Consider the following 16,609-nt stretch of genomic DNA (forward strand, 5'->3'; position numbering starts at 1 on the left):
AAACTGCGGCATTTTGGCGAGCTAGAGCACGAAACATTGAAACGAGCCTAGCGACATGCCTGCTTATAATAAAGGTCACTCATTGGCTGTCTCGATCCCAGATGCTACCTGTAGATGGCGTTGCAACGCAGTTTTTCGTTGCTCCGGCTCCTGCTGTGTGGAGTATACCACATTTGTCCCCGAAAGTACATATCGCCTAGAAGAGTTTTTTTTCGCTTCCTTGGCAGATAACAGTGCTTGTAGTCCACTCCCCCAGGTGCTAGTGGTACATCAGTGCCTCGTTGGTATGCATTACCTGGCCGCCTGCTCATGCTCGCACTTGTGATGAGCATCTTCTATTTTGTGTTGTATTGTTGTCCCACCATGCCTGTACTGTACTAAGGCGGAGCACTCCTTACATTCCTTTTTTTTTTTTTTTTTTCTGTGCAGCAGGTGGTTGTCCCACTGCGCCAATGGGTGCTCCTATGGTTCCGGGGCAACCACCGCCGCCACTGCAGCAGCAGCAGCAGGCCATGTATGTCTATGACCCGGCCACAGGTGCGGCCATGTATGGGACCCCGACTCCTCAGCCTGCAGTGGCTTACTACGATCCCCAGACAGGGGCACCTGTCCCAGCCCCCCAGCCACCCGCCCCACAGGAATACGTCCTGCAGCACAGTGAGTCCTCCTTTGCTGTGCTCATCTTGCACCTTGGGCCAGAGACTTGACCTGCGAAGCCTCAAGTAGCACAGTGCAGGCACTTTAGATTTGGACAGCACCAGTGTGCAGATCAACTGAGAATAATCACTATTCTTGCTACAAGTGCTTGGAGACTCTTCAATTGTTGAGGAAAAAAAAATAAAAAGAAGAAGCCTTGTTTCTGTTACCGTATATTGCCGATTATAAGTCGACTCCCCAACTCGCCACCCTCTTTGGGCAAAAAAAAAAGTTAGACTCCGAATTTAGGTTGACACTGCCGCACCCTGCGGTCCTAGCTCGCCCAAAAAGTTTTTCAGAAGGCCGAGTCATAAAGAAACATTTATTCGTTCACGAGGCATCTCTGACTCGTCGTCTGCACGTGGTGCGACGTGCAGAAATGGCGAAAGGCACAGAACAACGTTGCACAGCAGCACGCGAAAATGCTTCTCGGCTCATGTGACTGGTCACGTGTGGTCTATTTTAGATTGGATTGGATTTGTAGCCGCCCATTTGTATTAAATATTGCCAGCCCGCCCAGCTTTGGCCGTTTTTCTGTGGAACGCCCACGGTTTGGCGATAACTAGTTGCTATCGTATTAAAACAAACCTTTGGTGCATATCTCAATTAAATTCAAGTTTTTTTAAGCAAATCCACTTTCACACCGTGTCTGGCAACTATTATGGAATTAAGAGCGCACGGGGCGTGATATTATCCGCGGCTTGGTTGAAATTACTTTTGACCCCGCATATAGGCCGACTTTAAGACTCCGCATATACGTCGACTTCGATTATAAGTCGACCCCCCAACTTTGGAAGGACATTTAAAGAAAAAAACATCGACTTATGCACGGCAATATACGGTAATTGTTGCTGCTTTTGTCTCTTGAATGAGGTTTATTATGGTCATGCTCTCTTGTTTAGTGTGATTAACTTTTTGTTCTTAATGAGTGATATTAATATTTAGTATGGTTCACTTCTGTTCATCTTCTATATTAGGATTATTGACAGAATGCATCTGTTCAAAATATGTTGACAGCCATTGATTTCTGGTCATGATCCATAATTTTTGGTTCCTTGCTTGCTTGCATGTTTTTTGTTTGTGTGTGTGTGTGCATTTGTGAACAAAAGCTAGCCATGATTGAGGACAGGGATGAAATCACAATAAAGTGCAGTATACTCCAGTCATGGGCTCACAGTAGCACAGACGTTACCACCTCCTTGTGAGCAATTTGGAACCACATAGCGACTAGTGTCAGTGAGGAACCAGGAACAAAACACTGCTGCAGAAGACATGCGGAGAGCGTCAGAATGTTGATGTGGGCTAATGGGTGTATGGCTTGAATGGGAGACAATGGCACACAGCATTCACCAGCAACTGTCTATTCATGCGCACACGTAAAAATATGTACCCAGTGTCTAGAACAATGCTGCAGTGGTGAGTTATTTTTCTCTTTCACTACTGATGAGTCTGCCACCATGCAGCCTGCAGAAATTCTGAAAGGAAGGTAGAGAAGGAGAAAGGACAGACAAGGAGGGACAGTACTCATCAGTGAGCTTTGTCAGTTTGTGTTCTTCTATTTTGGTTTGTCAAGAGCAAACCATATCTAACTGGTGTTGTTCTTTCTCCGGTGAGCTGCAGTCATGAACGTAGCTAGCCCTTGGATATGCCTGTTCTCTTTCTGCATCCCGCCTGTGTTGTTCCTCTGATTTGAAGTATGAATGCATGTCGAGTGGCCTGTTACTTCTATGCTTGATCATGATTGTTTTTTTAATGGCCCATTGTTTGCCTATTCTCGTGCTTGTTGATTTTTCAGATGCCATGCTGGGTGGGCCCCAGCCAGTGGTGGCCCCCGGCATGCCGCCGCCCCCAGCAGAGGTGGGACCCCACATGGTGGTGCCAGGGCCAATGGTGCCTCCACAACAAGCAGTGATGGCTCCTCCGCCTACTGAAGAGCCCCATCCTCAGCACCAGGGCCTTCCTCCCAACATTGTAAGCTGCAGGCATTGCACCTCTCTCCCTTAATTTAGAAACAGGAATGTAGGTCGAATTAAAAAAAAAAGAATGAAAACGCTCAGCAAAAAAGTCTACCACAATCTTATATGCCAGTCATTGGTCGAAAAACTACAGGGGTCTTGCAAATACGGGCAACTCAAGTCAGCAGCCTCCATCACATCGTCGTCGTCAGCAGTGCGACATAGCAACGCCATTTTGCTTTTTTTTTTTTTGCACGTATTGCAAAGCTGCCTTGGTTTTCTGCTTTTTGCCTTTTTTCTCAAAATGAGCAGAAGCGACGGCAGTTCACCATAGCTTTCAAGAAAAAAGCTATAGAATATACGGAAGCACATGACAGCCTGGTGGCAAAGCGCGGATTTGGAGCATCGAAAAGAAAAGCATTCAGTACTGCCGGAGCCAGATGCATTGCATTACGGTGTTCAGAAATTAGTACAAAACATCATTTCATGGACGGACTGCAGCGGGATTCGTCCGAGAGCTGCGTGCAAGATTGCTGCCTGTGTCTTCCAAGTGTATCCGCATGAAAGCTGTTGAGATTGCCCACGGCTCTGCACTCATGAGGGCACAATTCAAAGGCTCGTTATCATGGTTGCAGCAGTTTATGAAGCAAAAGGGCATTGCTTTACAGCAGCAGAGTTCCGTCTGCCAGAAACTGCCTGAAAAGTTTGAGAACAAGCTGAGAACAGCGCTCGCGCACTTCATGACCTTGTGGCATGCATGTGAACAGCATTTAAAAGCAAATAAAAAAATAGTGTCATCACTGTGGGGCCGGTTGGGTCCCATTTGTTTCAAGGTAAAGGTGTCTTTCGGTACTTTTGTCGTACAATTTTTCGGTGCACAGTTTTTGCACTCCGAAAATCGGCCCTCAAATATGGAAAAAAAAAATGTGGCCCTTAGATGTGTTTATACGGTATTCTGGTCCGACCTTATTTCGTTTTTACAGTACCCCCCTCCCCCTCCATTCTCCTCACCTGCTATTTGGGCAGCTGATTGTAAGAGCAATTTCGAATTACCTGATTTTTTTACGTACAGGTGATCAAGTTTTGTGTGGAGCTATATTAAGTGCCTAAGATATTAGCTTTGGCTGAAAAGTTTCACTCTTTAAACCTCTCAGCTACAGCAATAGAAGACAGAGGGGCATAAAAGGAGGGGTGCATTGGTATGTTTATCGGCCTTGCATTTATGAAATAAAGAGGAGGAGAGCGGCTTTCAAAAACAACAACAACAACAAAAATGACTGCCATTTACCATGCCTGTTGCATAACGCGAGGTTCGGTGTGTGCTGTAATGAATATAATTTGAGACCATGGCACACAGCAAACAGTGCAAGCACTAGTTAATGCTGCTGCACAAAGAGAGCGCCACTCCCCTTTGCTCTTCATTTGTTTCTCGTGTTAGCCGGCAGTGCAGAACCAGAAAGTGTGCCTTAACAGCTGTAGCTGTAAAACACATGTGTTCAGAGTTAATGAAGAAGAGAGACAGGCTTCATTCTGTACCTAAAATCTTCAGAGAGTACACTTCGTAGTCCTGTGCCCTAATATGCCTTAGCTTTCATTCAGCATCCATTTAGCCATTTGCTTAGTTGCTTCTTTCTTCCCTTTCTCCCTGAGCAGGACTACCAGGCTCTGGCAGCGGCCATCAGCAGTGTGACCAACAAGCCACCCAGTCCTGCTGTTGTGCCGCCTGAGGCCGCCTACCTGACAGACCCCATGCAGATTCCTCTGCCTCCACCCCTGTCTCCGGACTCTGGAGAGGTGACGCCGCAAAATCCGGACCCAGTTTCCTCACCAACCCTGGACAGCACAGAAGAGGCCATGGAGCTTCTGTCGCCTGCTCAGCAGCTTGAGGTCAGGGAACCTGTGGGCACCAGCTTGGAAGTTGTGCCGCCCTCCAGTTACGAAGCAGCTGTAGGCACCCCACCGGTGCTGCCATCCCCCACTCAGCTGCCTCCACCTGTTGCTGCTGCAGCTGCTCCCCCTGCCTACACCCCTGTACAGGTAATGGAGCAAGCAAGGAGGTTCTCCTGCTTTGTGGTTATTTCTTCTTCTGCGGTTTTCCTGTATTTGTCGTGGGATACATTTTGGCCGAGTTGCAGAGTGAAATTTCATAAAGATAAAAATTATTACGAAGTACATTGTGCCAACTTGGCCTTGAGAGTACATAAACTGTGCCTGCAGCATCGTTAGGGCATAACTGTAATGATACTCGAGCTGCATAAGTCTTTGCTTCATCAGATAACATTTTGTGGCAGTTGCAGGACATGGAGATAGCCAGAAGCAAGTAACAATACTTATGACAAAAGTGAGCCACAACTGTGTCGATAGTTATAACAGGGCAGAGGAAGTTGTTTCACAGCAGCCACTGTATGTGGCGCAGCTCATTGTTTTCCTTCATCTGTGTTGCCCCCTGTGCTGTGGTACTAAAGTCATTAGGCAGGGTCTTTTTAATAATTATATCTCTGCCTTGAACCATGTGCTCAGTGACTGCTAATTGCAATTGCACTGGTACACACAGGTGGCAAAGATGGCAGAGTTCAGCCACTGCAGAAAGAATGCTGCTTCCATAAAAATGCGAGACTTCCAAATCACTCTTCTAGCCTTGTTCACTGGGGGATTAGGACATGGTGCATCAATGCCGGAGTGCAGGAACATTACCTTGTCACGCTTCGGCGATGACGCAGTCGCACTAACTCCAAAACACACGGGCTCTCACGCCAGCAACCTTTATTGCACTCGTCTCCCTCCATCCTGCCGCTGCTCAACCTGATGATGATGATGACTTGGCGACCCACTAGCGCCCTCTCGTGGCATCACCCAGAACTAGACCATGTACCGCCACATTGTCCTAACAACCTTTCCCTTTGATGATTGATTGCCGTACTGTTTGTTTCTTTGTAATGCAATGCTTCTGGGAGCGATCCGTGTAGCATTGCCTGCATCTGTGTCTCATTGCAGCAGGCCCCGGTGCCTGTGCCCTATGCGGTGGTGGCACCCGCTGCTGGGGCACCAGCAGGTGCTGTGTACCCGCCCAATGCGCAGCCGGTGGCCCCTGGGTATGGCCCTGGCTACGGACCCACTCCTGCTCCTCCGGGCCCAGTGCAGGGCATGCATCCCCAGGTCTACTTCCTGCCACCCGTCGCACAGGCCATGCCTGGGGAACAGCCACAGGTGAGCCTCTTGCTCCTCAGACGCTCGTATGGGTTTGTATATTAAATGCCGTAAGATTGAAGCCGTTGTTGATCCTTTGTGGCCGTTTCTGTCTGTATTTTTATGCAGCCTGGCACCTTTCCTGACTTCTTGGTGCAAGTTTCAAGTTTTGAGAATCTCTAAACCTGGGCAGAAAATTTTTTTTTTTTTAAGATTCCACAAATTCCTCGACCAAATTTAAAGTTTGTCTTGCAGTGTGGAAAACCTCTTTGAATGGAACCTGGGTAGTGCTTGTCAGATGATGTTTTCGATATCAGAAGCATTTTAAGCAGTGAACTGTCCTGGGCTGATGCATATAATGTATACAGTAGCACAGCATGTTGTATACTGCATGTATGTGATGACTTATGCGAATTTGCAGCTTTTGCTGGCAGGCTTTGTCATGGGAGAACAGAAGCAAGTACTCGATGGAATATTTGCTCAGCATCTGCTTTCAAGGGCATTTGCTCAAAGCATGCATATGCAGCCTGGGCCGGCATTTCTCGAGTGTTGATTTTATTTAGCTGTACTGTAGCACACCATTTGTTTTTCCCTTTTGCAATGTTTCATGCTTTCAAGCGGCCTGCATGACATTTTACTTTGCCATCTCTGAAGCTTTTGCTTCACACAGCGGTGAGCCATGGGCTTGAGCCACATAAATATGTGAAAGCATCTGGACCCAACACTAAGGAAACTGTATTGCTACATGAGCAACACAGAATTTGGAAGGATAAGACCAAGGAAACTCCAGTAAAATCAGTTGTGCCTCATTGCGCAGCATTAACATAAAATCAGCATTAGCTAGTTCTCTTATACAATTGGTCTGCAGAGAAGTCAAAAAGGGATACATGAGAGTAGTTGTGTCCATTCCTTTTACCAGTGCTGCATTTTCAGCCGTCTCGACTATGCTGGATGTTAGGACACGCTCTTCAAAGCTAATTTAATTGTGATGTCTTCAGGAACAGGTTCAGTGATAATGTGAAACGAGAAAAATCTCTAAACATTTCGGAGATTTGACGGTGGTCATGTAGCACACTTTGGTTTGCCTCATTTATTTGCGTTATTTGTGCACTTTTTTTTTCTTAAAATTGAGGCTTCAAAAGGGGGGTGTGCAATTTGCTTGGCGATTTTGCGAACACTTCCTAAAAAGCTCTACACAGGGCATAACATGCACTGTATACAGTATATTGCCGCATGTAAGTCAACCCGACAACTCGCGCACCCTCCTGGGCAAAAAACAGTTGACTCCAAATATAAGTTGACGCATATCCCCCTCAGCTTGCCTGCCCCAGACCTACATTATGTAGTTCCCCAGCACAGCAGGGAGCGCAAAATATGAGAGTAAAAGTTTTTTTTCTATAAATCTCTAAATCCGGATTAAATATAAAGGGTGCACAAATTGCTCGAGGGCACAAATTGCGCGAGGGCACAAATTGCGCGAGGGCACAAATTGCGCGAGGGCACAAATTGCGCGAGGGCACAAATGGCCCAAGTAAAGTGTTACATGACATGGTGGGCACCTTAGTTGGGTACTCTGAGTATAGCTTTACAAGAGAGGAAACCTCTCAATCTCAGCTGCAATCTCGGCGCCTCCACTTCAGGCCGTACTTTCAATGCCTTCATCTCTCTTTCTTTGTCCACGGTGGCTCAGTGGCTATGGCGCTTGGCTGCTGGCCCGAAAGACGCGGGTTCAATCCCGGCCGCGATGGTTCAGTTTCGATGGAGGCGAAATTCTAGAGGCCCATGTACTGTGCAATGTCAGTGCAAGTTAAAAAACCCCAGGTGGTCGAAATTTCTAGAGCCCTTACTATGGCTTCTCTCATAGCCTGAGTCGCTTTGAGACGTTAACTCTCCATAAACCATAAACCAATCTCTTTCTTTGTGTCTTTTTTTTTCTTTCCCTCTCTCTCTAATGTGACGTTATCCAGTTGCCTGACCACTGCTGTTATACCTTTGCATATGGGAGATTTCCCTTCTCTCTGTACTTTTTCCTGCTTTTTTTGATAGTGGTGTTTGTGAGCGAGTGTATTTTTTTTTTTCTTCCAATGAAGAGTCTATAGACAGAGCCGGGCAGTCACTAAGGCCATTTCTTTAATCTACACCAGCTACACCAGTGTAGCAAATGTCCAATACCTCCAATGAAGCTTCGCTACACTGGTGTAGCTGGTGTAGATTAAAGAAATGACCCTACTGTGTGGTGGTGGAGGGTCGTGTCATAATGGCTGCATCTTTGCCTTTGCTCCTTTTCCCAGCAGTCGGTGGTGCCAGTGCAGAGCATGGAAGCACCGTCTGGGCACATGGGCAGCCCCCCACCGCAGGCACGGGCCCCCAACAAGAAGACTGGCCGTCTGCCTCCACACTGGAAGACAGCAAAGGATGAAGAGGGCAACGTGTACTACTACCACGCTCAGACCAGGTAAGCTGGCACTGGCAGACTCTCATTTGAACCTATGCTCTTGTACTTTTTTGCTTTTTTGCTTTTTTTTTTTTTTTTTGTATAAGGGGCAAGGCCTCCCTCCGTGCCCCTCTTTGGGGGGGGGGGTATCTGTAGATGTTACTGCAGCTATATGTGTGATTTTAGGTTATGTTCATGGGCAGTGCAGGGTTGCCTTACTGATGGAGGGCAGGATGCAAAAATGCCTGTGTACTGACACTTAAATGCCTGTGAAACGATTCTAGGCTACAGCATGGAGACCATTCATGGAGATGGAGACCATTAACATGATTGCATTCCTCCGCAGTCCTCTGTGAAGCCATTGGCACATTAGTTTTTCTTTCAGGCTTCTTTATTTTTCAAGTGCCGTATATACTCGTGCAAGGGCTGCGCACCCAAATTGGCATGGTAATTCGGGAGGGGGGGCACGGTCGCATTGTCCCACGCACTGGACTCTGCCTGGAACCGCGAAAACACAGTGCCTCAGCACTATTTCCCGTCCCTCCGGCCTTCACATATATATAAAAAAAAAAGGGAAACGGATGTAATAATCGGGCAACTACAGTACTAGTGAAAGCTCAATGCCATCATGGTACACGTTATTGTTATCTGGTTTCTGTTTTGGGTTTTTCTCTGGCTTTCCTTTTTCTAGTACAGGCAGAAGCAGCAGTGCAAATGCACCGACAGCATGGTTCAGAACTTTCTGCAGGTGGAAGTAGCTGCTTCTACTATTTCGCAAGTGGAAGAGTGGCTACACAATTGAAAATTTTTGCCTTCCTTTTTTATCAAGTTTGTGCTCATAATGTGTCATTCTACTCATTGTCTCTGTAAATGCAACTGCTGATAAATGGAACATATTTTTCTGGTCCCTTGAGGTTCCATTTAAAGAGGGTCCACTGTACTCTGCAAAAATTTGTCAAGCCACATGCAAGGAAATATTCATGCTGATGATGCAGCTTTGTGTCTATTCACATATCACAGCAAACAATGCCAAAGCCTAACCAAAAAGGGTTTTTCCGTCTGCTGGTTATTGAAATATGCATAATCTATGATAGCTTATTACCATTCTTTATGTGCCACTGGCATCTTGGTTGCAGAATTTCTCTTCCTGCTGTGCACATTATCCATTTATAAGCACATGCTCACTCAGGTTGGCGCCTTGTTTGCAATCTTTGCTTTTCCAGGGAAACTCAATGGGACCCTCCGGCGTGGGATGAAAATGACCAGGACATGGACCTGGAAACACCAACCTATGACGAGCCTAAGGTTTGTGCCTTTTTTGTGTGTGTTCATCTGGGAAACACCAGACGCAGAGCCTAATGAAAATATTGCAGTGTTGTATACCTTCTTTTGAAAAAGAACCTTCTTTGGATCAGTCATCATCCTAATAGAAAGGTTCTGCAGTAGTGGGCACCCAGGTGGTATCACGTAGCATTACTTCATCTTCCTCTCGCAGGATAGGAAAAGGAAGTGTCCTTTGGAATTGCAGTAAAGCTTTGTTAACTTGGAATTCTTGAAAAGGGAGATTTTCAAGGTGAACGAAGTTCTGAGGTTAGCAAAGTGCCTAAATTTTTAGTATGTTCATTGTGCATTGGGAAAATGTAAACCTTCTATTTAGCTGTACTTTGAAACAAAAGTCCTTGTACAGAAGCTGAGTGTTTAGTTAAGGGGGGGACACTTGTCTTGAAAAAAAAAAATTTTTATTAATGAAGTCACAGTTACGAAATCTTCAGGGAATGTGTATTTTTGTGTGCTGATTCTAAATATGTCCTTTAATTTCATGTAAAACAATTCCTTGAGCACTTATGCACATTTTATGCTAGTATTTTGCGGAGAGTTTTGAAGAAAATTTGCTGCGGGAAATTCGCTGAAATGTATGCCATTGAGTTCTCTTGACACCAAGGAATACAATAAGGGTGAAATTGTCTTCCTGCCTATCATAGAACTTAAGTTATAGAGTTTTGAAGTTGTCGCTTCAGAAATGAGAAGGAAAGTGTGTATTCCTGTGTGTGAAGTGGCAGCTTCAGTACCCTATAACTCAAGTTCTATGAGAACCAGGATGATAATTTCACCCTTATTGTATTCCTTGGTGTCAAGAGAATCCAATGGCATACAGTTCAGCGAGTTTCCTGCAGAAAATTTTCTTCAGAACTCTCCGCAAAATACTTGCATAAAAAGTGCATAAGTGCCCAAGGAATTGTTTTACATGAAATTAAATGTCATATCTAGAATCAGCGCACAAAAGTACATGTGCCCTGAAAATTTCATAACTATGACTAAATTAATAAAATTTTCTTTTCAAGACCAGTGTCCCCCCTTAAGTAAAAGGACTCGTGGCTAGGATGGCATGGCAGCACAAGAAACACGGCCCACACAGAGAGTGACGTTGAGAAAGCAACAACAGCAGTGTCCACCATTGCCTTCTTTGCGCCGCTACCCGTAGGGGAATGAAAGTTTGGGGTAATGAGAGGTGCCCACCTCTTTCCGCGTGTCCTCCGACTTGGTCTCTGGTTTTATTCCCTGGGAAACTGGTTATGTCCTCATGCAGCACATTTTCAAAGATGGGAGGTGGAAATAGTGCGGTTTTGAATCGCGGCAAGTAATGAAGGGGCACATTGCGATGCATTAGCACAGGGTTGCCTGTTTGTGTAGAGCACCATTTGTGGCATTATCTGCTAAAGCACACTGCTAGCTGATGGCTGTTTTTTCTGAGTTTTCCCGTGCAAAATTTCGAGATATCTGAATTTCGTTAGGCCTTTTAAGATAAGCTGCAACAGTCTATTGTGTGACTTGAAAAACATTTTGACTTAACTGATGTAGTAACATGTGCATTAGTGGTGGCAGTCAGAGAAGTCTATTTGTTTACAAACCATTTAGTTTTTGTGGAAACTAGCTAAATTGTTTCAGGAGCAAGTCGTTTGAGGATAAAGATGCTCTTTATTAGGTCTCATTGAATGAGTAAGAACTCTTACTGACGTAATAAAATGCTGCAAGCTGAAACAGGCTGGAAGTGGATGCTAGGCCCAGGCAAGCAAAGCTGCGGCGCGTGTTGTTCAAATTAGGGCGGCTATAAAATCTCATCTCAAGAAAACATTTCATCGCACTTGTTTTTGAATAATGTCGTATCCTTTTTCAATTGTATTTTTTATTAGTATTTGAGCAAAGAATGTGCCAGCAAGTAGTGTCTGCCAAACACTGCTGGATCAGTGTTGCAGTGAGAGGTAGTAAACCTGCCCATATGACAGCTTACAGTGATTTTATGCCTTCCGGGTGGGCAGATTTAGTGGTCGCTGTAGCACCACATTCGCCCACCTGGCAGGTGTAAAATGAGTTTGGGAATGAAAAACTGTTTTTAGCAGTGTAGTCTTCTTACGAGTTGAAAACAATTCTTATCCCACCTTTGCACTTTTTATTTATTTATTTATTTTGGGGAGGTCCTCAAGGCAGTTTTGTTTTGTCAAGATGCCCACCTGCATGGGTGAACAGGTGCATGCTTACTGCACGCCTGCAGCATCTGGTAGCAGGCTCTTGATTGGTTTTTGGTGTTGGCCTTGGTTTTTGCCCATGGTGTACCCCCCTTTGTTTTTCTCCTTTATTTTTATTTTTACTTGTTTTACTGTGCAGTTTTGTTTGTTTTTCTGATGGCTCTTGCTTTTTCCCTTCTGCATGTGCATTGCCCATCAGGTGAACAGCACGGTAGGCAGCAGAAGGTCGAAGAAATCATCGGTCAGTATCTAGCGCACGCACTACTCTAGTGAACGCTCATGCATGACATGCTTTCTTTTTTTTCTTTTTTTTTTTTTTCGGAACAACTGGCATCTGTTGTGGTGGCTGGCTGTAGTTTCTCTCACAAGCTCACGGTTTGGAGTTGGGTTTAAAAGTGTACTTATCATTGGTGAATCTGGTTTTGCATTCGTCAAGCATTACTCGAACCTATCGTCGGCCGCACGCACTGGGTACGCTTAACTAAGAGCCTACAGATGAATGTTAGATGCCAACTGGACTACCATTAAAATCAGAATTGCCCCACAGCTAGTGAGCGAGAAGGTGACCAGGAAAGTGCTGTTGTTCATCACATTCCCTTGCCGTTACTTCTGTCACTTCATTGGCAACATGGAATGTGAAGCATACATTTTAGCAGCCTGGTTAGCAGTCGTGCATCGTTAACATGCTTTGGAAGTGGGTGCTTGCATGTCTGTACAATTTCTGAGCTTCTTTTCTTCCTGTATGTGCACACTACGATAAAACACGTGGGCACTGGTTTTGTGCTACCGCCTTGCGGACTTGCCATGAACTAAATTTGACTGTAAATCAGCTACAAATTGTTGATGGCTTAGTAAAAACCCTGTGTATTACATTTAGGCAGTTTAACTAGAAAACTCCTTCTTGAAGCTTTTAAATGCACTGCAATGTAGAGCATGTCCTTGTGGGGTTTATTTCAAGCACAAAACCTTTGCTGAATTGAATGGTGACTGAATCTGTGTGTTGTCTCCAGAGCAAGAAAAAAGCCGTGACAGTGGCTGCAGACACCTCGGAAGTGGCCAAGAAGATCAAGGAGCTGTTCCGCTCCAAGATCTCCTCACACATAGTGCACTGCCTGAACCCCTTCCGCAAGCCGGACTGCAAGCTGGGGCGAATTCAAAGCACGGAAGACTTCAAGCATCTTGCCCGCAAGGTAAACTTGCACGGAGATGAGAGGGGGAGAGAGGATGGTCGCATCAATATAAGGCTCGCACACAGCCAGCGGTTATCCAAATAGACCAACCCGAACCTGAACTGCATGAAACAGTGGTATCCGCACACCTGAGGCGTGCGCGCTATGGCAGGCGCGACGAAGATCGAAAGTCCCCCATGGCCGAAATTAAGCTCAGCCGCATAGTTTCAGTTTCGCTTTAACTTCGCGCTGTCCCTCGGCTGCCATCAGGTGCGCGTATCGGCCAGTCACGCAGTTACAGGTGTTGCTTGGCGAGTCGCTGTTATTCGATATTTCGGACTTTCAGATCATTTGAATATTATTTCTGGTTCCTTGAAGGCCGAATAAATGAGATCTTAAGATGGCAAGAATGGGAAAATTGTGTTGTTTCTTGCCGGAATACTCTTGCAGAGCTCTTACTGCAGGCTGCCCTCTGATAATCTACACCAAGATTGGTAGCCATATGGAATTTCACTACTGCACAAATTAATTGAAGTTTGTGTCATTACATGATCTCAGTTCGGGGCATTTCTTCAGGCAACACTGTTCTTGTAACATCACGAACACTATCCACACCTTGACACCTGCTCCCAATTTGCGGAAAGACTTTTCAGGCTTGTATTCAGAAATTTCAGACATCTCATAGATGGCGTAAGCATCCTCGATTGCCATTCCAGCCATTCAGTCAGTTGGTAATGAATAGAGGGGACTCTGAACAGTAATGTAATGCAACCACCGACTCAAAATGTTCGAAAAGACAGTGCAGTTGCCCGTTAACCATCTGTTCTAACATTGCTACTTTGTTGTTCACACCATTGACATCATGTGAAGGCCCAAGTCTATCATCTGTACAGATGCAAAGTTTTGTTTTTGCATTACTGCATTGAAAGAATTTCAGCCGTTATGTACTGTAGAGTTTAATTATTTGGAATAGATCGTCACATGAAGATATGCTTCGTGATTCAGCATTGCAAAAGGCATATTGTAGTAACACCATTGTTTGAATGGTGTGCTGAAGTGTGTTATGTTCGGCAGTGCGAGTTTAAACTGACCCACTCCTTTTTGTGTGTCATTGCTATCACGTAGCTGGGGCAAGTCACACTGGTTATGGTTGTAGATGTGGGGTGCTACAACACTGCACAGAGACTGGACTGGATAAGTGCTAGTTCTTCAGTTTATGGTTGCACCTTTCTTTCTGTGTTATCTTAGAAAATGTCCCTGCACTTTACACATCTCACCAGCATGCCTTACCAACTCGCCTACAGCTCTGCTCTTAAAGGGCTTGCACACAGCTGCAGTGATGGTTGTTTTCTCTGTCCAGCTGACGCACTTCGTGATGGCCAAAGAGCTGAAGCACTGCAAGAATGTAGAAGACCTGGAGTGCAACGAAAATGTGAAGCACAAGGCAAAAGAGTTCATCCAGAAATACATGGCCAAGTACGGACCCGTCTACCGGAAGGACAAGGCTGTCTCCCCAAAGGATGAGTAGCGTGATCGAGCAGCTCGACAGCTGCAATCCACAAGCGACGACCCAAGGCTGGCTGGACACCGAGAACGCTGCCAGTTGTCATCGGCACAGCACCACCATTGCCAGGCCTAGTATTTTAGGGACCACTAGACTGCCAGGCAGCACCACCACCCTAGGGGATGAGAGCTTCACGTCAGCGAAACGACGTGCACGTGCCATTGTCACAAATTGCTCGGCGGACCAGTGGGCTAGTGTGCACCGTTCACCAGCTGCGTGCCGTGGTGCCTACCTCGTAGTTCTGCCTTATCGCCGGTGAGGGGGAGTGCACATTCAGATGACTCTGCAGTGCCACCAGACAAGTGCTGCATGAGCCACACCTGCGCTGGCCCCCACAGACTTGCTAGTGTCCCTCCTGCTGCCTCTCTGTTGTGGTTGCCAGAAGGCTTTGGATTAGCCGACAGTAGATGCAGGTTCTGTGACCTGCTAGCATAGCTGAGGAGACAGATTTGCGGTCTGTGGGCATGTGTGACCAGTGCTCCGGGGAGATGAACCTCTCCGCTCTTACGCTCATCGGAGTGGAAAGCAGTGTCTCTAAGCCATCCTCATATGCATTCAAGAGCGAGCCCTTCCTTTCCCTTTTCTCGGGAGGTGGAAAATGAGGCCCTTGGTTGTTTCTTGTTCCACGGCATTGTTGAACAGTCTCATGTGTGACTTTTGTCCATAATTTTAGCCTTTTTTTTTTCTTATTTTCAATTGCTGCTGCTTGAACCGGCTTAGACTCAAGGTGCACACATTGCCCCCTTCCCGCTTATTTTTTGAAGCTGCAATGAGTTTGGTACGTTCATGCAGAGTGCTCACACATTTCATTGTGTTACACATAGAGCATTTTTTGCCTTGTGATTCTTGACCATATGTAACAACATGCATTATCATGGCTGTTCTCTGTCATGAGGGGGTAAAAATGTTGAGTATTTTGGAAATGGATTGAAAAGTCATCTTGTAAGTAGTTCATTTTACTCTGGAGATTGCTGAGAATGTGCTCTTTTTCTGTATAGCTGGCACTATTTCGATTTATGCAGCACCCGGTCTTGCATGCTCCAAGCTGTTCCTTGTTTTTCTTTTTTGTTTTTGTTTTTTACTGCTGTACATAAACTGTTGTTCACTTGTTTTTTTTTTTTTTTCCCCTTATTTATCGGCAGTGAATGTGGCACCCAGTAACTTCATTGACCATGCGTGACGCCTACATCTCATCACTTGCCGTTATTCTTCTCTCTGGCAGTGGTGTACGGCTTGTAATTTTGCTGCTCATTGTGGAAATGCCAACATGAAAAACCAAAACATTTCCATCTTTGTGCTGGGAGAGGACAATGAAATTGTGATGAAGCCTCCGGTTCTGACGGGCATTGTAAATAGTCAGTCGCGTATATACGTATAGATGCACAGGCCGCACACATTTAGATGCTTCCGAATATTTGTAATAAACATACATTTTCATACCACTGGTGTAAGGCGATATCCTTCACAGCTGTGCCTTGGCAGGTACTACACATGGCTTTGCCAAGTGACCTGCAAGGTCAGCTCGCCTAGCTTGTTTGTCTGCAATAAACTTTGGAATGCAGCCTTGCTCCAGTGAAGTTTTATGGAAACTTGCACTATATTATTGTACCTACCGCATATGGCAAGGTTTTCTGCCTGTATAGCATGTAAAATGGTTTGGTTTGGTTTATGGAGTTTAACGTCCCAAAGCGACTAAGGCTATGAGAGACGCCGTAGTGGAGGGCTCCGGAAATTTCGACCACATGGGGTTCTTTAACGTGCACTGACATCGCACAGTACACGGGCCTCTAGAATTTCTCCTCCAAAGAAATTCAACCGCCGCGGCCGGGTTCGAACCCGTGTCTTTCGGGTTAGCAGCCGAGCACCATAACCACTGAGCCACCGCGGCGGCAAATGCTTGCAAACATTTGAAGATGATCATGGAATCTTCTAAGGATGGTCAAGGCTGCTAACTTGGGCCTTTTGTGTGCGAGATTCTGCTAAATTTGGTGTCTGTGTACAAATATTTGTTCTCCAGCAAAGTGAAAGTCCAAGAGACCATAAGAGTCTTAAAAAGGTGAACTGTCATGGCAGTTCATGGA

The 16,609-nt window shown here is 45.7% G+C and overlaps 1 protein-coding gene across 12 annotated transcripts in view; it reads left to right on the top strand.

Annotated features, from left to right (window-relative positions):
- Positions 1–16,095, top strand: part of Set2 (SET domain containing 2) — a 91,312-nt gene extending 75,217 nt beyond the window's left edge. For 7 of the 12 annotated variants that reach the window (XM_089545359.1, XM_089545347.1, XM_089545356.1 and 4 more), the window contains 9 exons: positions 430–657; positions 2,492–2,667; positions 4,305–4,688; positions 5,646–5,858; positions 8,129–8,292; positions 9,495–9,576; positions 11,995–12,036; positions 12,806–12,985; positions 14,325–16,095. In XM_089545359.1, the coding sequence (XP_089401485.1) occupies positions 430–657; positions 2,492–2,667; positions 4,305–4,688; positions 5,646–5,858; positions 8,129–8,292; positions 9,495–9,576; positions 11,995–12,036; positions 12,806–12,985; positions 14,325–14,492 (1,637 nt within the window). In that variant the 3' untranslated portion in view covers positions 14,493–16,095. The remainder of the gene's footprint in view (positions 1–429; positions 658–2,491; positions 2,668–4,304; positions 4,689–5,645; positions 5,859–8,128; positions 8,293–9,494; positions 9,577–11,994; positions 12,037–12,805; positions 12,986–14,324) is intronic. The other 5 variants (XM_089545350.1, XM_089545357.1, XM_089545351.1 and 2 more) reach the window with 4 other exon arrangements.
- The last annotated feature ends 514 nt before the right edge of the window (positions 16,096–16,609 follow it).

This window comes from Amblyomma mixtum, chromosome 5, assembly GCF_055824585.1.
Source record: "Amblyomma mixtum isolate Tamu chromosome 5, ASM5582458v1, whole genome shotgun sequence".
Classification (NCBI taxonomy): Eukaryota; Metazoa; Arthropoda; class Arachnida; order Ixodida; family Ixodidae; genus Amblyomma; species Amblyomma mixtum.